General features: G+C 45.3%; 1 protein-coding gene across 1 annotated transcript; it reads right to left on the bottom strand.

The window, feature by feature from the left end:
• Nucleotides 1-343: 343 nt before the first annotated feature.
• Nucleotides 344-21316, bottom strand: LOC106895458 (transmembrane protein 182-like). Its single transcript, XM_014954891.1, has 5 exons — nucleotides 21100-21316; nucleotides 18402-18519; nucleotides 16301-16399; nucleotides 13560-13697; nucleotides 344-1192 (listed from the first exon to the last, which is right to left on the bottom strand). Exons 1-5 carry the CDS (start codon nucleotides 21250-21252, stop codon nucleotides 963-965), a joined length of 738 nt encoding a protein of 245 aa, XP_014810377.1. The 5' UTR covers nucleotides 21253-21316; the 3' UTR covers nucleotides 344-962.
• Nucleotides 21317-21410: the final 94 nt, after the last annotated feature.

The following is a 21410-nucleotide window of genomic DNA, read 5'->3' as shown; positions in this document are numbered from 1 at the left end:
AATTATCATGTGTAACTCTTTGTAGGACCACTGCAATCTCTCAGCCAACATACACCTGAGCCACTGCAAGAAGTTAAAACTATCTAAAAGGTATATAATTTGTCTTTTGGAGCTGACTGTTGTGTTGGATCTGTAGAATCCAGCAAAGTCCCATGGTCTACAATAACAAGCACAGTAAGAAGTAATAGTGCTATTGTTCCCGCTCTCTTTCTCCCAGTTCTGACCATCTTTCAGTTTTGGGGTTGAGAATCCCCACAGCATTGTGTCCAGAGGAAATATTAAATGCAGAGCAATGTGGTGCTGTGAAGAAATACTAATTAATTCATATTAGGTTTCATGCCACACAAATCGGTTTATTCACTTATTGAGAGTTAAGTTAGGTCCAGGTACATTAGTATCTTCAGAATCAGGGCTTTTAACGAAAAAAAAAGTTTCTCATGTTTCCCGACATCCCATTAAAATGGTTGTCCTTTGACGTCAATTAGAGCCAGCTAAAAAAAAATCATCCTTAATTGCTTTTCAGAAATAGACATTAGAGCGTACACCGTCACAGCCAGATTCGATTACCTTTTACAAGAAACAAGGATGCTGGGAACGCTATAAAACTCCAGCTCTGCTGAATATGGATGGGGGCTCTGCTGGCACCCGGGGGGAGGTGCTTTTCACAGCGAAGGCTCCTTCCTGGGCTGCAGAAAAAAAGGCTCAAAAAAAAAAAAAAAGGGTAAAACATATAGATATGTCTAAATTTCTCCAAAGTGCAAAAATGGTGGAGCTAGACGTTCAGCTGGGGCTGGTTTTGGACTGACAGTGGTTGGATACTTAGAGCTCCATCCCTGCCCCCATGTAATCACGCACCTTCACTGACAATTATAGCTACAAAAACAATCGAGTTCTCAAAACTTGGGTACTTTTCATTACAAGGAGCATCACCAATTTGCTCAAAGGCCTTCTCCAAATTTGTCTTACTCCAGGGACTTCATAATGTCTCTGCCGACCAGGTAGAAGAGGAGTCCAGAAAGTAAAACCAGGGGCACCCCCGCGGCAGCTAACATGAAGGACCACCCGTAATAGACGTGGACGGGCACATCCTCCATGCACTTCTCACTCCTCTCCAGAAGGATGTACTTCTGAAAATCAGCAGCAAACTCCTTCCACATCACGAAGAGAAATATGAGCAGGAGAAATAAGCCCCCTGGAAAGAGAAACAAAGATGAGTTACTCTCTGCATATGAAACAAAGAAATAAAACTTGGGAAGGATTGCAGCAGATTTCCATCTGCTCTTGTAGGTCCTTCGCATCAAGGCAGAGTCCCTATCTGTGACATGTCTCTGCAGGTTCCTGTGAAGGCCAAGCCCAGTTGCCCTGGGAGAGACCCAGGCCACCATGCCCAGCTCCCGCCCAACCGCGGGCACACGGACACCTCCTGCTCTCACCCCGGGACAGCTGGACACGGCCGTGGAGAAACCAGCATGAACATGGCTGATGTTCACACCGGGATCTGCATGGGGCTCACTCTGCATTCCTGCCTGAAAGGTGGGTTGTTTTGCCTTTTTTATTTATAATTTGCCTGAGATGAGTGCGAAGGAGAGGCTAAGGCTTACTTTTTCCTTTTTTATATCTACCCTTCCAAGTAGAGTCAGATCCAATTTCCACCAGAAAAGCAAAGACACGGGGATTGGTCCTGATGAAGCGTTACCTGGCATCGGACCTGCCAACCCCAGCTCTGGTGCAGGCAGAGCCCAGGCAGACGCTGGAGTGGGTGCTGCAGCTGGTGGCAGGTCCCCTCCATGGCTTGTGTCACCCTTCCAGAAACCAAGCTTTGCAACCAAGTATTAAAACACATGGCAAGGAGTACAGATGATCCTCTTTTGCAGAGAAATAGCACATAGCAGAGTGGAAAAGGCACGTAGCCATGAGATATTAATCTCAGATGGGCTACTAAATAACAGAATAATAAACAGCTTGTTCCATAAGGCTAGAAAAGGTCTTTTTAGTGTCAAGTGAGACCTCCTTGGCCCTCCCCTGGAGCCAGATGGGAGGGCTGAGGCCACACTCGTGCCTGAGCAGTGAGTGCAAGGTCAGCATCCTGCTCGGGGAGGGTCTGCTCTCCTGGCAGCCCCCCAGGCCTGCAAATAGCAGATCTCCCCTGAGACCTTGTGATCTCCTATTTCCAGATGCACACCCGTCGAAGGTCAGTGTTTGCAGGAAGAGCTCGGTCACATCTGAAAAGCATGTGGTGACCAGGCACCTCCTGGACCTGGCACAGCCACCGGTGGGTCTGGAGGCTTCCGTGCCTTGATAGGAAGCTCCTTTCCCCATAATTCAAAGTGATGGTGTTCGGAGGCTGCAGGTCTCGCTCCCCTCTATGAAGCAGATGACACAAAGTAGTGTGGCCCCAATATTATTTACTGTGTCACATCAAAGAATAAATATGGTGCATTTTATAGTCAACATATATTAAAATTAAATAGTGGTGGTGTGATGACAGATCTAAAAGCACTTCAGTAATATCTGATCTTGCTACTTCACAGCCAGAAGCTTGCTATTTTTAAATGGTGCCTTATATAGATATACGCATATACACACACATATATGAAAGACATACATCACAGATTATAATATTTTTATAGTCGAAGTGCACAGTTCAAAATTAATGTAGTTGACAAGTTACCACACAGTTCTGCGGATGTGTTGTGGCTTCTGCTGTATCTAATTTCTCCCCTTGCAATTTTTAAATCAAAGGTACTTGTACAATATTTAATTATTCTTCCTGGCAGCTGATGATACACTACAGAATCCAGCTCCTGTGCTAAGCAAAGGAAGTGGGTAAAGCTTGACATTGACATGTCTGCTTAGTCATGGTGGCTACTGAAACCTTGTGAGAGAAAACATGTCAGTGTTTAACTGTGTTTCTGCTTATGATGGATACAAGCACATCTGCTGCTACAGACCTCCGCTTCACACTGGAAGCCAAAAATGAGACTTATGTGAAGGTATAGAGGGTTTAAAGACCTCCTTACATGTTACATAGAAGTTGAAGCTATCTATCCTCAGCTGCCTCCTATACCCTAAGACTGCAAATTGATAATAATCAAAACTTGGTGTCACCATATGAATATACGTTACATCCCCCCCTACACAGAAAAGCCCGTACGTTTGCTGGAGAGGCGAGGAGTTAAATAGCAGCTGTTGTGACATTTGCATGTTCATTGAGATTTTGATACCACTTGAAATTAAGCGCACAAATACATATTTTACACTTAATATGATAGTTGTGTGCTTAAAATACCAATTATTCTAGAATAAGAAAACGATTGCATGTTTAAATAGTCACATGTCCTTTACAAAATACAATATATTGATAAGAAGGCAATTAAGTCTTTATTACTGATGTAATTTAAAATTAAATTAATTAGATAGGAACTGAACCTTGAAAAGTGCTCTTTTAAAGATCAATTTCTATTTCATTAACTTATAATACCTACCGTAAGAGACGCAAATAAAAATGTAGCCTCAGTGGGACAGAGGACATGGGTACAGTAATGTACTTTTGAATTCTCCTACTTTTCTTTAAATCATAGAATCATAGACCGGTAGAATGATTAGAGTTAGAAGGGACCTTAAAGATCATCGAGTTCCAACCCCCCTGCCATGGGCAGGGACACCTCCCACCAGACCAGGTTGCTCAAAGGTTTTGTGTTGAATTGTCCTAAGACAATTTAAATGGCCTAAGCCTCATTTTTTGAAGAAATCAGATTAAAACCTACCAGTTCTTACTAAGGAGGGTGCGGGGAAGCCCCGTGAGCATGTGGCCACCATCCCCGAGCTCACCAGGAGCTAAGGATGTGGAAACAGTCCCTGCCCTCGCTCCAGGAGAAGCGCCAGGTCTCGGTATGGAAGAATTTATTATTAAACAGGTACTGGAGGTGATGGCACAGCCACAGCATCTAAATTAAGTACATTTTCACACTCTGGGAAAATGACAAGAAAATGTAAAGTAAGCAGCTTTCTTCCCTGGAATAATTACAGCTGAGTGGCAAGGAGTCCCTGGGATTTACACCATCTCCTCGGCGAGAAAAGAAAATCAAATGGGCAGGTGCAGCTGAAGAAGGACGGTGGAAGCGCAGAAAGGGCAGCTCACTGAAAACTGTTCAGCAAAAAAATGCTTACTTGAAATAATCACAACTATTCATGAAAGTGCCTAAAATTTGTCAGGCTTTTAGACATTAATAGACTCCTCTAGTAATGATAATCTCAGGATGCTTCACTCCCATATTACTAAAGTGAGTGTTTGGCATTTTTGTTTTAAAATACTATTTTATTTTGGATTTTTCATCTTTTGGACAGGTCTCACTTTGCCACCTCCTTTTTGATGCTTTTAGTCTCAGCCCCAGCAGAGAGACATCTTTGTTCCCTGCCAGCCCCACATGGCTTTTTATGCACAGAGACAGATTTCTTCCTGTCTTGGGCAGCAACATGGAAAACTGTAAAAACTCTAGTTTTCTGCCCGAGAAATGAGCCCAGTGTCAGCACATGTGCCTGAGATAAAGGATGTGTGTTAGTTTTGGGTAGGTGAAGACCTCATCAAATGAGACCATCCCCATGTTCCTCTCAGCATCCCTGTGCTTTCTACCACAGGAAAATTAGCCAAGTGATCTCTTCCTTTCTTTCCCTCTTCATTCCTTCTCCCATCCCTTCATTAGGATGGTATGGAAAAAAATGAACTGTGAAACTCTGTCTCGTAGCTGATGAGGTCAACGGCATCTTCTGGGGAGGGGCTAATTGCAAGAAAATTGAAGTGAGGTATTAAATCTTTTTCCTTCGTACGCTGCTAACTGCAGGACAGCGAGCCCCAGCGCTCCAGCCCCTCCCAGGAGAGCTGCATCGTCGCTGTGAGTAAATTGGAGTCGGGCTGCTTCTTTCTCTCACTTTATATCCTCGTGACACCTTTATAGCTGCTAATTGTAGGGACAGGTGAGCGAACTCAATCTTTAACTCTTATTCTGTGGAAGCTGCTGAACTTTCCTGTAATCTGCTAATTACGAGAATAATGAACTTTGACTCTTTCACCTTTCTCACTAGTTGCCTCTTACGGATGTTAATAACGAGGAAATGGAGGGGTGACCTTCAGCTGCCCTTCCATAACTGCCAGCCTTTATTGCACATGGGGAGCATGAGATTGCCAAAATAGAGATGCTTGATTCAGGAAGGGGAATCTGAGCAAAAAATTCAGCAGTTTAACTCATAGCACTGGCAAAGCTGCCTTTTTTTTCATGCAGTTGGCTCATGCTGAAGAAGAGGTTGGTCTGAGCCCACGCCACGCTCCTCCATGGCACGGGAGAGGATTTGTGCTGCCTTTGCCCGCTGGAAAAGGCTCATGGCCACAGTGACCCTCCGGCTGTGGGACGGCGTGAGCACACCCATGTGTGCCACACGAGTTGGGATGCTGGAGGGACAGCACCGGGACCACGGGGGCTGGAAGAAGTGTAGACCATACATGGTTCATCAGGTATTTGTGCTTCCCAGTGTAGGGCACGCTGATAACAAGCTCCTCTCTAGGTTGCTTAACTTCACCTGCAACGGGCTTATCCTTATTGCTTGCTTTGAAAACTCATCGTACGCTCATGCTCTGCCTGTGCGTTCCCTCCAGAGCAGCCTCGCACCCCGAGGAAGCCACTGGCCAGAGCTCAGGTCAGTTTTTTACTTAAGCCTGCAGCCTGGTCCAGATGTATCAGGGCAGTGCTGCAAGCTCAGCACTTGCCCTAGGTCTGGATGAAGCATGTGCTCACTTCTAAGCTTGGTCTCTGAAATGCCCAAAATAAATGAAAACTAAGGAGCACAAGTACAGAAAACTGAGGAGGACAAGCAAAGTTGTCTCAGCAATTCAAATGGTTTCCAGAAGCTGCAGTGCAGCGTTTACCCAGCCCTCTCGGTGACATTGTAGTGATAATTAATCATATTGTCATCTGACTATTGAAACAGGGGGACAATTAGACACCGGGCGGTATCTGCCTGCCCCTTGCAGGCTCTGGAGCTAGACCCGAGATGGCAAATGTTAGCAGGAAAGCAGCACGCCCACTATTTGCTGATGGGAATCGGTGCTTTTGGGAGCAGGCTGGTGAGGAAGACTGCCCAGCTGGGGCAGTGGATGTGCAAATGCAAACTGCAGCAAATGTCAGAGGGGCTCCGGCTGCATTTCCTGAGCCACCCAGCAGAGGAAATCAAGGGGGATGGCTCTGGTCCTTTGAAAGGGCTCTCAGAAACGCCACCCACCGAGCACTACATTTGCTGGGATAGCTGGCACACAGTCAGATTTGTCTTCTGGAAAGTACAGTAAATAAAAGGCATCTCAGAGAGGAAACCCAAAGGGATGTAATTGAGTGATAACAATCTTCACCGTGTGGCGTTGAATTCCCCCTGGTGACGGAGGAGAACACGTCGTCAGGCTGGCTAGCCATGAATGTGCTTGGTGCATTTGCACCAATAACAACTTTAGAGCCTTTCAGTGGCAAATGTTGCATCATTTTGCAATTCTTAACCGTGGCTGTGATTTCATGACCTCGGTGTGTGCTGCTGCCAAATGGGGCAGAGAGAGTTTATGGACAAGATGAAGTTGCATATAAAGGATGGCCTGAGAGGCCGGGGCACGTTGCAGCCATGGTGCCCTGTCTCACCATCCGACTGCCAGACCACGTTCCCACTCTACAAATTGCCAGCATTTTCACACTTCCTCAAGGAGAGAGCATTTCTGTGAGGGAGGTTAATTAACACTGACCCGGCAGGCCATGATTAGAAGACAAGACGCGCTTTTGCCTGCGTCGTCTCCCTCCACATCCACTATCCAAAGGAAAGGGACAGCAAGGGAGTTGAAGCTGTATTAAATCTATTGTTCCTACTGCGTAGCACAATCATGCAAAATATTTTTAGAAGGGATAATGAGACAATAACCATGGAGGGACGCATCCCAAATCCACCAGGAAGCCAGTGCCAAGCAGGATCCAAAGGTGTGAGTACAGGATACCACCCGAAAAAAAAAAAGATCAGCTGAAAATCCAAGAAAACTTTGCTGAAAATGCTAAAATAATATCGCATTCTCCTAGCTATCATTTAGATTGAAAATTTAGCAGTTTAGCTAAACTCGTTCCTCCTAATGACAGTTAATAACAATGATGGTTGTTCAGATTGAAACTGCTTTAATACCAACTTCGATTTAAGTGGCAGCATCTTTGTCTAATGCCAAGAGGTTTATGGGATGCATAATCAGCTCTTCTAAAAAATCTGTGTTAAATTCTATGCCCCAGCCTTTTAATCAAGAAATAATCAAATAAAGTGCAAAAACAATAAAAAAGGAATACAATGATTCAGTATTACACAACACCCTTTTCTGTGTGATATTTTGTTTACCTGGTCAGTGTCAGAAGGTGACTGATCTCAGTTTTTCTATTTGGGCTGAAAGATGAGTGTTTTGAAGAAGTAGGGCTTTAACTGAGGTAGCCAGAGTGTCACATCAGAGAGGATTCAAATATTTGGCCCCAGTCTCAGAAGAAGAAATTACGTCAACATGCACACGTCAAGCGGCCAACACTACCTGGTAGAAGGCATTGGTACCTGACTGAGATCTGATAGCAAGACATCTTGCATTCCCAAATGAAATGCATGTGTGTAAAACCACCTGAAATTCATCTCTAGAAAAATTAAGTCCAACCAAGCATTTATTAAAGTATATAAGAGAGAAATAAACTGACACCCACAGGCCTGCTGGCCTCACTTAATAACTGAAGACCTGGAGGCAAACAGAAAATTGGACAAAATGCAAAGCGAATTAGCAGAGGCAGGTAGGGCCACATTGATTTAGTGCCTTCCACATGTTTTTAGACAAAGAGATAGATGTCACCTAGCTTCATTTTAACAAGCAGCTCAGCTGGCATCACATGGTTAATTATTAGCACATCTGGAGAAGACAGAAATTAGGACAGGAGCTATAAAGTGGATAGGGAGCTAAATAATGAGGGGGAAAAGTAAAAGGTGATAATAACAGGGCGTTGTGAGATTGGAAGGAGTTTTGGTGGAGTTCATCCAAGGTCGATATTGAGAGCTTTTCTGTTAAATATTTTCATGAGTGTTTTCAATAAACTTGGGCATGCTCAAAGCCCAAACTGGGAGCAAAGACACTGGCTGGTGTTTGATTCATGCCATGTAGGAGGAAGCAGGACCTGATGCAAGATCCAGAATTAGGCAGTGGTTTTTCACAAAAAGGCCTGACTTCATTATGAAGTTCTTCACTTGGCATGGCTCAGCTGAGCTCCAGCCTTTAGCTGCTTGAGTCACAAAAAAAGCTTTTTTATGAGTTTGAATCACTGCTATAAATCAAGTATTTCTACTAGTTAAGCCAGTTATTCCTTCTCAAATACAGAAAAGGAAAAAGCCCAAGTGATAATTCAGTGGAATCATTTGTAATGGTAGTGGGAATAATGAATAAATGCCTATTTTTAATTCATTTTCCTGCTGTGCCACTGCTTTCTCTTTTCAGGTGTTATTAAGCCAGCCCTCCCATTTTGAATCGCCGGGTCTGCCTTTCATCGCTCAGGGGGTTTCCAGCTCCACCAGATGTTAACAGCAGAGACAGGAGAGGCCCAAATGCAAAGACGGGCTTAGGGGAGCAGGGCATGGCCGATTGCTGCCCAGGGTTAACACAGCTACGGACTTCACTGAAATAAAAGGCCCTGCTCCTCTGGGTAGGTCAGAAGAGGAAAAAAAAAAAAAAAAAAAAAAAAGGGGGCATTTTTTCCCAAACCCCAGCTTCCCTAGGACTAAGAACTATCTTGCTACTGCTTGTCTGAGCACAGAGGTTTAATTCCATGGGGAAGAGGGAAGTAATTTACTCCAAGTCGGCGCAGCTCCCAGCGGAGTCCCCCATCTCCCCCAGCAGAGGCCCGTCCCGGCTGCCTCTCCGTCCCATCCCGCCGCATTCCTGCCCCGGCCGTATCCCGTATCCCGTTACCGTATCCCGTTACCGCGCTTACCCGAGGCGAGGAGGAATCCGCCACCGACTTTGTAGGCGCGGGGGCTGAGGAAGGGCACCCCGCACACCAGCAGCAGCCCTCCCACCAGCCCGGCGGCGAGCGCCAGCATGATGAACGCCGTCCAGAAGCCTCTGTACACTGCGGGGCCAAAAAGAGTCAGGTCAGGGGAAAGCAGAGGAAAAGCATTTTTCTTCAGTCCATACCTAACTCCTGCTTCCACGACAGTAAGAGCCATAACCTGTAATGCTGCCTGTGCCGGGCAGAGCTGGATCCTACATTGGTGACTCCCTGTGGCAGTGTGGGTGCCCTGAGCCTGGAACTGGCACAAGTTCAGGTTGAATGTCACACCCTACACAATGGCACTGTAACGAGCACAAGGGGTTGGAGGGTTGGAAGGGTTTGTTTGCCAGGGAAGCACTCCACAAAGGGGGCTGAGGGTAAAGGACACCGTCCCTAGCTGTGCCTGGGGGAGGTGGAAAAGCTTGGCAAGAATGGAAAGGAAATAGCAAAATTTGGAGAGATAGAATCAGACCACATCTTTGTTCCATTTTAATTAACACTTACAGAAGGTGCCAGGTTCCTGATTTGAAATAAAGGCAGTTTTTGTTAGCAGGACTGAAGGGAAAACAGGAGCTTGTGATTTCCCCCATTAATGACCTTGCTTAACTCCAAGTGAGAGAACAGGGGCAAGAGAACAGCTGCCTCTTCATCTGCTGAACTTGGGGGTTTTGCTGCGACTGCCTACAATCAGGCCAGCCAGAGCCGAGCAACCTTGTGTCCATCACATCCCACAGGATGGGATGTAGCCCCAGTCTCCCAGTAGCCAAGTCTCTTCAGTTACTGGAGTAAACCTTGGCCAAAGGTGGTGGTCTTCAGGCAGAGATCCTCTGATACCCTGCTCCCCGTTCCCCTGATTTATCTAGTCCCCTTAGACCACTGCATCTTGCTCTGCCTGTTGTTTTTCAGAAGCGCTAGTTAGAGAGATTTAAGCAGAGCATGAGCAAGTGGGTAATGCTGAAATGATTCACACTTGAAAGAAAAATGATACAGAGAAGATGCGTTTTACTCATTTGAAACCATTTTGTCAGGAGAGCCACTTAGGGAGAGATAAGTATCTTGAACTCTCCAAAACCACAGAATTCATTTTCATGTTTAACCTCCCGTCACCCGTCTCTCTCAGGGAGCCTAAGAGGATGCAGATAAGGCAGAATTATCTCTGGAGCAGGTAATAGCTGGAGGACCCCTCTTCTTGGATGGCCTCCTGTTTTGTCATTATTTGCATATGAGGATGGACTGGCTTGAAATACAATGAGTGTTAGCGACAGGAGGGAGCGTCTGCTTTCTGCAGATGTCCAAATGCTTTGCAGCGGGGCTGGTGCAGCAGAGGAGCCCAATGGTCCTGCTGCCCTAAACGGGGTCCTGAGACACCCTCATCTCCCTGGGGACCACGACAGGGTGGGTGCTGGGAGCCGCCAGGCAGAGCCGGTCCCCAGCACCTTCCCGGGACATTTCTGGGAGGCAGCTGAAGAGGGTTTCATAGCAAGGGCTGACAGGCAGGGACAGATGCCTCCAGGGCCCTTTATTTAGTATGGAAAAAATAGTGTGTTTATCAGCGAGATCATTCAGAAACTAGACGTCATGCCTGCCTCTCCTAAGCAGAACAAAATCCCCCCACTTAACCCGCAAGCTTGCTGCACCCAGCCTGCCACAGGCTCCTCCTCCCACCCTCCACAGGTCCCTCGTATCCATTTTACACTACGGCGTGTTCCCCCAGGCAGGAATCTTGCACTGCACAGCAAAAGAAACTAGCTGCTCTCCCTCACATGCCTCTACTGACAAATGTGGGGGTTTTTAATTAATTCCTCATAAAAAAAAAAAATAAAAAACAAAAATAAAAAAGGTACTGCTAAAGGCTAAGGAAAAGGTCAAGATGTTTGTTTGTGCAGTATGCCTGCTCCAGATCCCCAGAGGCAACGCAGAGTGATGCACACTATTTAAAGAAATCAATTCATTTCAAAAAAGATCATTGAATTAATTCTAGCTGCTGCCACCAATTTAGCAAATTAAAATTCCTAACAGCAGCTGATTCATTAAAGAACTCTGAAAATACAGAGAAACATAAATAAAAAGGGAACCAGTTGAAAGGAGAGCTCTCCAACTGTGTCATATTCAGTGTATTAAAAATAAGCCAGTCACTTACGTGGATCTTCTAGCAATTTGGTCTTTAACTGATTTTCCAGTGTTTGTTTATTTTGTCTTGCAACAAATCAACACCAGAGCTCTCCCAGGAAGTCAGACTCTGGAAACGAGTCAGCACTGGGCTGCCACAGCCTGCAGCCCAGGAGAAATGACTTTTTATTGCTTGCCCACAGGGTCTGGATTTGGCCAAGGGGCTGAAGCCTTTTGCCTCCAGCTCCTCCAGCAAGCGAGGAGGTGGGAGAGAGCGGATTTAGCATCTTCCCTTGCCAATGGGAGTGTGTGCTGAGTTCCCAGCGGGAGGGTGCATGGCTCATGGCCAGGCATGGCTGGCTCTGGAGGAGAGAAGATGTGGAAGAACATCTCGATGTGCTCATGGCTTGGGGCAGTCAACTAAACAAGGCCATTTTGTAAAGGAACTTTCTGAAAGTCTTGGTCATGCTTGGCCACATGCATTTACAATGGGAGAACAGCAGCACTTACACACATCATAAATCTCTGCCCAATTGCTTGGGAAAGGAAGTGCTGAGGGAGCAGGAAAGAAACTCACCTGCAGTTGTGTCGTAGGAAGGATGGGGGAAAGGTCCAGGAGCAATGGGCAGGGGAAAGAGGTAGCCATGCATACAGAACTTGGGGTGTGCTTGGCTGGCTGAAAAAGAACAACAGAAAAATCCCTGTTTGCTTTTATTTTCTGCAAAATCACAGTTATAGTATTCAGAAGGCAATGCACTATTCTGCAAAACCTACAAAACCCTCACTAAAATCAGAAGGCTGGGAAGTAAAGAAGTACAGTAAAACCTGGTTAGAAAGAACAAAGAAAAAGAAGAATGGTAAGAGAGGGGAGATATAACAGGGTCTGAGACTGTTACCCATACATCATCTCATCTTCATAATCTGAGTCTGAGGTGGGCATAAATCATGAAAGATGGAGTAACTCAAATCAGTGTAAATATTCCCATTGCCGTTTTCCTCCAGAGAATGTGTCAAACTGCCTGGAAGGGGCAAAGGTATTTGGGTACCAGAACGAGCTACCTTACAAGACCTCCAGTTTGTGAGAAGGGAAAGCACAATTAGAATGAAAGTGCCCCATCAATATTAATACCACTGAGGCTTATCATGATTAACGGTAATAGAATGAATGTTAAATGAATTAATTAATGGTTGGCCACTTATTTAAATATGTTCCCCAGCTCAAAGGAACACTTTATAATAGGTGGACATTAGTTCATGCTAAATTGACTATGGAATACCTATTGAATTAATTATTACATCCATGAGAGCAGCAAATTAATTTGCCATGATCAATCCTATTATAATAAATACCTAAAGAAGTAATACAAATTTGCCAGCTATCAGAAAGAGTCATTTTACTTCAGGTAACATTATATTATATCATGTATTTCCATATAATGTAATTAGATAGCAAACTCCCTCTCTCAAGCCTGTCCTTTTTTATCAAAAAAATTCTGCGTGAAAAATCTCAGGTTGTTCAGTTGAATGGTGGCAGTAACTGCTCCTGCAAGATTTTACGGGAAACACAGGTTGGGGACTGGGGGACAGCAAAGTCATCTGAAATTTTAATCACTGCAGAGTAAATGTATTGTGGGAACCTGCAGGATTTGCAGCCAAATGCCGTGCGAGGTGGTAACACTGCTCCACAAGCACGGAAGCATCTTTGAGGGGAATGAAGCAGCAGCGAGTACAGGGTCAAGGCTTTTGCAGTGTTTAAAGCCTTCGTGGAACTCCCTTAAAATCTCTTTTATCCCAGATACTTCTCTAGGGTTGTGGCATCTGAGGGAAAGGATGTCCTTTAATTGCCCACTGCGCACTAATGTGGGTGAGCTGGTTGCTGGCCTGGCCGCTGGCAGGACTGGTGCCAGCCGTGCTGGGGGGGTCTCACTCCTTTGCACCTTGTTCACTGGGCCAGGACCCCACACTTCACTGCACGTGGGCCACCAGTCAGCACCAACTCTAAAAATGGACTTAAGTTGTAAAGGTAGTTGACAATGACATTTTCTACTTTCGAAAAAATCTTCTGTGAGGTCACACAAGACGATGATATTTTAGAAAAAAAAAAAAAAAAAAAAAAAAGGGGGCATTTTTTCCCAAACCCCAGCTTCCCTAGGACTAAGAACTATCTTGCTACTGCTTGTCTGAGCACAGAGGTTTAATTCCATGGGGAAGAGGGAAGTAATTTACTCCAAGTCGGCGCAGCTCCCAGCGGAGTCCCCCATCTCCCCCAGCAGAGGCCCGTCCCGGCTGCCTCTCCGTCCCATCCCGCCGCATTCCTGCCCCGGCCGTATCCCGTATCCCGTTACCGTATCCCGTTACCGCGCTTACCCGAGGCGAGGAGGAATCCGCCACCGACTTTGTAGGCGCGGGGGCTGAGGAAGGGCACCCCGCACACCAGCAGCAGCCCTCCCACCAGCCCGGCGGCGAGCGCCAGCATGATGAACGCCGTCCAGAAGCCTCTGTACACTGCAGGGCCAAAAAGAGTCAGGTCAGGGGAAAGCAGAGGAAAAGCATTTTTCTTCAGTCCATACCTAACTCCTGCTTCCACGACAGTAAGAGCCATAACCTGTAATGCTGCCTGTGCCGGGCAGAGCTGGATCCTACATTGGTGACTCCCTGTGGCAGTGTGGGTGCCCTGAGCCTGGAACTGGCACAAGTTCAGGTTGAATGTCACACCCTACACAATGGCACTGTAACGAGCACAAGGGGTTGGAGGGTTGGAAGGGTTTGTTTGCCAGGGAAGCACTCCACAAAGGGGGCTGAGGGTAAAGGACACCGTCCCTAGCTGTGCCTGGGGGAGGTGGAAAAGCTTGGCAAGAATGGAAAGGAAATAGCAAAATTTGGAGAGATAGAATCAGACCACATCTTTGTTCCATTTTAATTAACACTTACAGAAGGTGCCAGGTTCCTGATTTGAAATAAAGGCAGTTTTTGTTAGCAGGACTGAAGGGAAAACAGGAGCTTGTGATTTCCCCCATTAATGACCTTGCTTAACTCCAAGTGAGAGAACAGGGGCAAGAGAACAGCTGCCTCTTCATCTGCTGAACTTGGGGGTTTTGCTGCGACTGCCTACAACCAGGCCAGCCAGAGCCGAGCAACCTTGTGTCCATCACATCCCACAGGATGGGATGTAGCCCCAGTCTCCCAGTAGCCAAGTCTCTTCAGTTACTGGAGTAAACCTTGGCCAAAGGTGGTGGTCTTCAGGCAGAGATCCTCTGATACCCTGCTCCCCGTTCCCCTGATTTATCTAGTCCCCTTAGACCACTGCATCTTGCTCTGCCTGTTGTTTTTCAGAAGCGCTAGTTAGAGAGATTTAAGCAGAGCATGAGCAAGTGGGTAATGCTGAAATGATTCACACTTGAAAGAAAAATGATACAGAGAAGATGCGTTTTACTCATTTGAAACCATTTTGTCAGGAGAGCCACTTAGGGAGAGATAAGTATCTTGAACTCTCCAAAACCACAGAATTCATTTTCATGTTTAACCTCCCGTCACCCGTCTCTCTCAGGGAGCCTAAGAGGATGCAGATAAGGCAGAATTATCTCTGGAGCAGGTAATAGCTGGAGGACCCCTCTTCTTGGATGGCCTCCTGTTTTGTCATTATTTGCATATGAGGATGGACTGGCTTGAAATACAATGAGTGTTAGCGACAGGAGGGAGCGTCTGCTTTCTGCAGATGTCCAAATGCTTTGCAGCGGGGCTGGTGCAGCAGAGGAGCCCAATGGTCCTGCTGCCCTAAACGGGGTCCTGAGACACCCTCATCTCCCTGGGGACCACGACAGGGTGGGTGCTGGGAGCCGCCAGGCAGAGCCGGTCCCCAGCACCTTCCCGGGACATTTCTGGGAGGCAGCTGAAGAGGGTTTCATAGCAAGGGCTGACAGGCAGGGACAGATGCCTCCAGGGCCCTTTATTTAGTATGGAAAAAATAGTGTGTTTATCAGCGAGATCATTCAGAAACTAGACGTCATGCCTGCCTCTCCTAAGCAGAACAAAATCCCCCCACTTAACCCGCAAGCTTGCTGCACCCAGCCTGCCACAGGCTCCTCCTCCCACCCTCCACAGGTCCCTCGTATCCATTTTACACTACGGCGTGTTCCCCCAGGCAGGAATCTTGCACTGCACAGCAAAAGAAACTAGCTGCTCTCCCTCACATGCCTCTACTGACAAATGTGGGGGTTTTTAATTAATTCCTCATAAAAAAAAAAAATCAAAAATAAAAAAGGTACTGCTAAAGGCTAAGGAAAAGGTCAAGATGTTTGTTTGTGCAGTATGCCTGCTCCGGATCCCCAGAGGCAACGCAGAGTGATGCACACTATTTAAAGAAATCAATTCATTTCAAAAAAGATCATTGAATTAATTCTAGCTGCTGCCACCAATTTAGCAAATTAAAATTCCTAACAGCAGCTGATTCATTAAAGAACTCTGAAAATACAGAGAAACATAAATAAAAAGGGAACCAGTTGAAAGGAGAGCTCTCCAACTGTGTCATATTCAGTGTATTAAAAATAAGCCAGTCACTTACGTGGATCTTCTAGCAATTTGGTCTTTAACTGATTTTCCAGTGTTTGTTTATTTTGTCTTGCAACAAATCAACACCAGAGCTCTCCCAGGAAGTCAGACTCTGGAAACGAGTCAGCACTGGGCTGCCACAGCCTGCAGCCCAGGAGAAATGACTTTTTATTGCTTGCCCACAGGGTCTGGATTTGGCCAAGGGGCTGAAGCCTTTTGCCTCCAGCTCCTCCCAGCAAGCGAGGAGGTGGGAGAGAGCGGATTTAGCATCTTCCCTTGCCAATGGGAGTGTGTGCTGAGTTCCCAGCGGGAGGGTGCATGGCTCATGGCCAGGCATGGCTGGCTCTGGAGGAGAGAAGATGTGGAAGAACATCTCGATGTGCTCATGGCTTGGGGCAGTCAACTAAACAAGGCCATTTTGTAAAGGAACTTTCTGAAAGTCTTGGTCATGCTTGGCCACATGCATTTACAATGGGAGAACAGCAGCACTTACACACATCATAAATCTCTGCCCAATTGCTTGGGAAAGGAAGTGCTGAGGGAGCAGGAAAGAAACTCACCTGCAGTTGTGTCGTAGGAAGGATGGGGGAAAGGTCCAGGAGCAATGGGCAGGGGAAAGAGGTAGCCATGCATACAGAACTTGGGGTGTGCTTGGCTGGCTGAAAAAGAACAACAGAAAAATCCCTGTTTGCTTTTATTTTCTGCAAAATCACAGTTATAGTATTCAGAAGGCAATGCACTATTCTGCAAAACCTACAAAACCCTCACTAAAATCAGAAGGCTGGGAAGTAAAGAAGTACAGTAAAACCTGGTTAGAAAGAACAAAGAAAAAGAAGAATGGTAAGAGAGGGGAGATATAACAGGGTCTGAGACTGTTACCCATACATCATCTCATCTTCATAATCTGAGTCTGAGGTGGGCATAAATCATGAAAGATGGAGTAACTCAAATCAGTGTAAATATTCCCATTGCCGTTTTCCTCCAGAGAATGTGTCAAACTGCCTGGAAGGGGCAAAGGTATTTGGGTACCAGAACGAGCTACCTTACAAGACCTCCAGTTTGTGAGAAGGGAAAGCACAATTAGAATGAAAGTGCCCCATCAATATTAATACCACTGAGGCTTATCATGATTAACGGTAATAGAATGAATGTTAAATGAATTAATTAATGGTTGGCCACTTATTTAAATATGTTCCCCAGCTCAAAGGAACACTTTATAATAGGTGGACATTAGTTCATGCTAAATTGACTATGGAATACCTATTGAATTAATTATTACATCCATGAGAGCAGCAAATTAATTTGCCATGATCAATCCTATTATAATAAATACCTAAAGAAGTAATACAAATTTGCCAGCTATCAGAAAGAGTCATTTTACTTCAGGTAACATTATATTATATCATGTATTTCCATATAATGTAATTAGATAGCAAACTCCCTCTCTCAAGCCTGTCCTTTTTTATCAAAAAAATTCTGCGTGAAAAATCTCAGGTTGTTCAGTTGAATGGTGGCAGTAACTGCTCCTGCAAGATTTTACGGGAAACACAGGTTGGGGACTGGGGGACAGCAAAGTCATCTGAAATTTTAATCACTGCAGAGTAAATGTATTGTGGGAACCTGCAGGATTTGCAGCCAAATGCCGTGCGAGGTGGTAACACTGCTCCACAAGCACGGAAGCATCTTTGAGGGGAATGAAGCAGCAGCGAGTACAGGGTCAAGGCTTTTGCAGTGTTTAAAGCCTTCGTGGAACTCCCTTAAAATCTCTTTTATCCCAGATACTTCTCTAGGGTTGTGGCATCTGAGGGAAAGGATGTCCTTTAATTGCCCACTGCGCACTAATGTGGGTGAGCTGGTTGCTGGCCTGGCCGCTGGCAGGACTGGTGCCAGCCGTGCTGGGGGGGTCTCACTCCTTTGCACCTTGTTCACTGGGCCAGGACCCCACACTTCACTGCACGTGGGCCACCAGTCAGCACCAACTGGTTTCTCAGAACAGGTTTCACTGTCTCCTTCAATTTTTTTTTGAAGAGTGAATGTGCTTGCAGAAAAAAAGAATGATTTTGATCTGTCTCTGCATATTCACGTTTCAATGACCTTAAAAAGCAAAACAGGCAAGATCTTAAAATAAAAGTCTTATTTGCTTAAAAGCATAAACACGTGGTTACGGCTCTCCATGCCCCATCACTGCCCACTGCTAGAGGCCCTGGGAGACCACACGATTGCACATCCAGCCTTCCCCGGGCTGAAATCAGTGGGAGATGGGAACACTCTGATGGCTGGAAATGTGAACAGAAGAGCAATACTTGGGCTCAAATAAAGCAAACCTTGCTGAACACAAACGTCAAGAGATACAAGGGGACAGCTGTCTTTGCTGGTGGAAGCCACCACTCTGTAAGACTTTGTAGCTGATGTATTAAATGGCATCAGGAGGTTCCAACCTGTCTGTGAACAATCCCTCTCTGAGAGCAAAATCCAAGTCAAAACAAGAGTGAAAGGGTGAGCCAAGTTTGCTTTCAATAGAGAGATGATGAGAATGAAAAAAAAAAAAAGAAATAGAATAATGACAACTGTCTTCTCATCCCAGGGAGCCCTTGTTATTCTTGTTTGCAATTCAAACTGTGAGCGAATGCTGTGAGTGTGGTGCAGGGACATCATACTTACTGTACCAGAAGGTCCAGATGGTCTCCGGGTGGCCCTCGCCAAAGAACCAGCACCGCCAGAAGAAGCCCTCGTGATGGAAAGTGAGGATCTCCTTCCTGACCTCTGCTGGCGTTTCAGTCTGTGGAGGAACAAAAGTCCAAGCTGATACAGGCATGATCATGGTGGAAAGGTGCAAAGTGTGTATTTTCTGCTTATGCAGTTGTTGCTTTCATTTTTTTTTGGTGGAGTTTTTATTTTTTGTTGCTTGAGTTGGTTTTAGAGGGTTTGGGGAACATGGAGGCAGCTGCTGTCCTTGACTTTCTGCTGTATCTGAGCTACAAACTGTTCTGATAACAAATCATTCTGCAGAACTTCACAAAACAGTGTCTTCTTTCTGTAATACCTTTGAATCACTAATTGCCAGAGCTGGAGGGGTATGCCAGGCAGCAGAGATTCTGGGTGTATTCTACTTCTTCAATACTTTCCTTAAGTAAATTTTACTGCTGTTATAACTGGTTGGAAGCAGGTTGATACCAGGTAAACAATTTTAGGGGTGACTCAATGCAATGGTTCAGATGTCCTTGCTACTCTGCAGGATCCATGTAAGGTCCAGCTTAACCCCAGAAGACAATCCAACTCTAGCACTCCCATTGAGCCTCTTCCAAACACTAGTCCAAAGATTTTCTTCTTTCTCTCCCTCTGCTGAGTCCAGCAGAAGTTATGCTAAACCTACATGAGACAGAAATCACTCTTTGCCCACATCAGTCTTCTCATAGACCAGGACAGGGATGCGACAATTTTTCCTTTTGTGGTGAGTCTGCTTAAACCCTGAGACCAGATTTGCAAGCACAAGGTTTAGGTCTTTCCAAAAGGAAGGATATTGTTGAGTCGTTGACTATTTACCAAAAACCTTACTAAAACTATAGCCAAAATCAATATTGCCTTTATCACATACAGTTTGGTAAAGGAGACATCACTGTTACAAAATTACATTTTGTGGCAGATGGAGAAACTCCATAGAGGGTTGGATCCTGTGAACTGGAGAAAGGAGATGGGACTCAACAGGGAGGTGCTAGAAGATACTTCCCCTGCCTCGAGGTTTTTATGCATTAAGTCATGGCTACTTCCAGAGCTCTGACCTGAATCTCCTTTTACTTTCAGGATAAAATACTAACTATGACAATGGTAACATGCAGCCCTCAAACTTCATCAGCTGGATGGCTGAGTGCATCTACGGCAGATTTAACTGCTGTTTGGCAGATACTCGAGACCATCCTTATCTGTAAGGGACAGGATTCCCCAGTTGAAGAAAGGGCAGAGAAGGTAAAAACAATCCGTTGTACACAACTGGTAACCAAAATAGAAATAATAGAAACAGTGTCTGAAATAGAAATTAAATAGCTCAGAGGGAAGAGTAAGAGCAGTTCCTATTTCTGCCTGGTGCTTTTGAAGTCGCTCTGCCTTGGTGACAGGCACTAACACTTGGCCAAGAGCGCCTCTGAAATGTTTGAGATGCTTATTCATGTTGTGCAGTGCAACGTCTCTCACCTCTCCACTTTAAAAGACAACAGCACAAACAAAAATCTGAAACAATTAACACTCTCATTTCCCAAGTGCACAAAAGCTGAGTGGCACTCCTCTGTCCATGACTCTCTGCCATCTCCAGGGCTTCATTGGGATGCTTTAAAAGTAAAGATACTTGTAAAGACAATGTCTTCTGCCAGGCAGTTTTTCGATCATAATTTTTTTTTCAACAGAGAAAGTCACTTGGAAACATGACTCAAGCGAACAGTGTCCTACATTTGATTATGGGATTCTGAAATGAAAGAAAGTATTTCTTGCTGGCATCATGATACTTACCCAGTGTGACTCACCACACCGGAAAAAAATCAAACCTAATTGGATTGAACTTTGAAGTAACAAAAAGTCTGCACACAACAAGGATCTTCCTGTCATTTTGTAATTGAAACCACACATTGATCGGCACAAAAACATTTTTGAAGAGTGGGTGGCTCAGCGAACTGATCTGGTTGTTATTTCATTGAAGAGTTAGACAACAGCAAGGGCAGCTACAATCAAACTTTCAAAAGGATCTATAAACAAGTGATACCAGCAGTTAGCACTAAAATACCAAATTGTCCTTTGAAAATTACATTTCCTGCTAACTAAAATCCCATATAAATCTCAATTTTAAAATATATAGGCCGCCTCTTGTTAGATGAGCAGTAATTCTTGTCTACTCTGTTCTGCGTCTGATGTTCGCTTTTGTTTTCTGTCTGTGCTGTAGTCATATCACTTCAGATGTAAATGATTGCCAAGTCCCACACTTTAAAATATGAACTATTTTTAAATGAAGAAACTACAGAGGGAGAAATCTTTTAATGGCAAATATCAGGAGATATCTTTTGTCTTTAGAGGCAAATGCTGTCAACAAGTAAAGCTCTTACATTTTTGCCTTTCATTCCCTAATGTTCATATCTGCCAGATTACAGAGGTGCTGTCTTAACGTTGCCTAGACGTGCTTTACTTCAGTCAAAATGCTAGATACTGTGGAAAAGCTGCTTTGGATTTTAAGGTTAGCTCAGGCTGTTATTTTCCATTAGCAGGTCATTTTCAACGAACATAAAAATTATCACAGATTTAAAACTTTAAAAATTTTAAATTTTAATTATTTAAGTTAGTCAATTCTTCCAAAGCAAGAGCAGGTTCCAGAGTTTACCTCTCCGGTCTGCAGGGTGCTGTTCCCCCGCTGGAAGATGCCGCAGGTGTCCGTAGCGAGGAGCCAGTACTCTGTCCCGAAGGAGATGAGGAAGAGCAGCACGCCAGTGCCGCCGAGGATCCCGGCTGCGAGAGCCGCTGCTCCGGCCTTCATGGGGCAGCAGGTAGGCAGCAGAGCTGGAAATCAGAAAAGAAGAAAGCCACTGAAATTTCCACACTCGCACGGAAGAGGGGGACGAGAGAAGTGCTATTTTTGGACACAGATAAGAATCTTCTCCTGGCTGGTGTGAGTTTCAGTGGGTGGTGGGAACA

This window comes from Calidris pugnax, unplaced genomic scaffold (assembly GCF_001431845.1).
Source record: "Calidris pugnax isolate Ruff unplaced genomic scaffold, ASM143184v1 scaffold38, whole genome shotgun sequence".
In the NCBI taxonomy this organism is placed as follows: Eukaryota; Metazoa; Chordata; class Aves; order Charadriiformes; family Scolopacidae; genus Calidris; species Calidris pugnax.
Note: the sequence above shows the minus strand (reverse complement) of the source record. Positions and strands in the feature narration are given on the sequence as shown.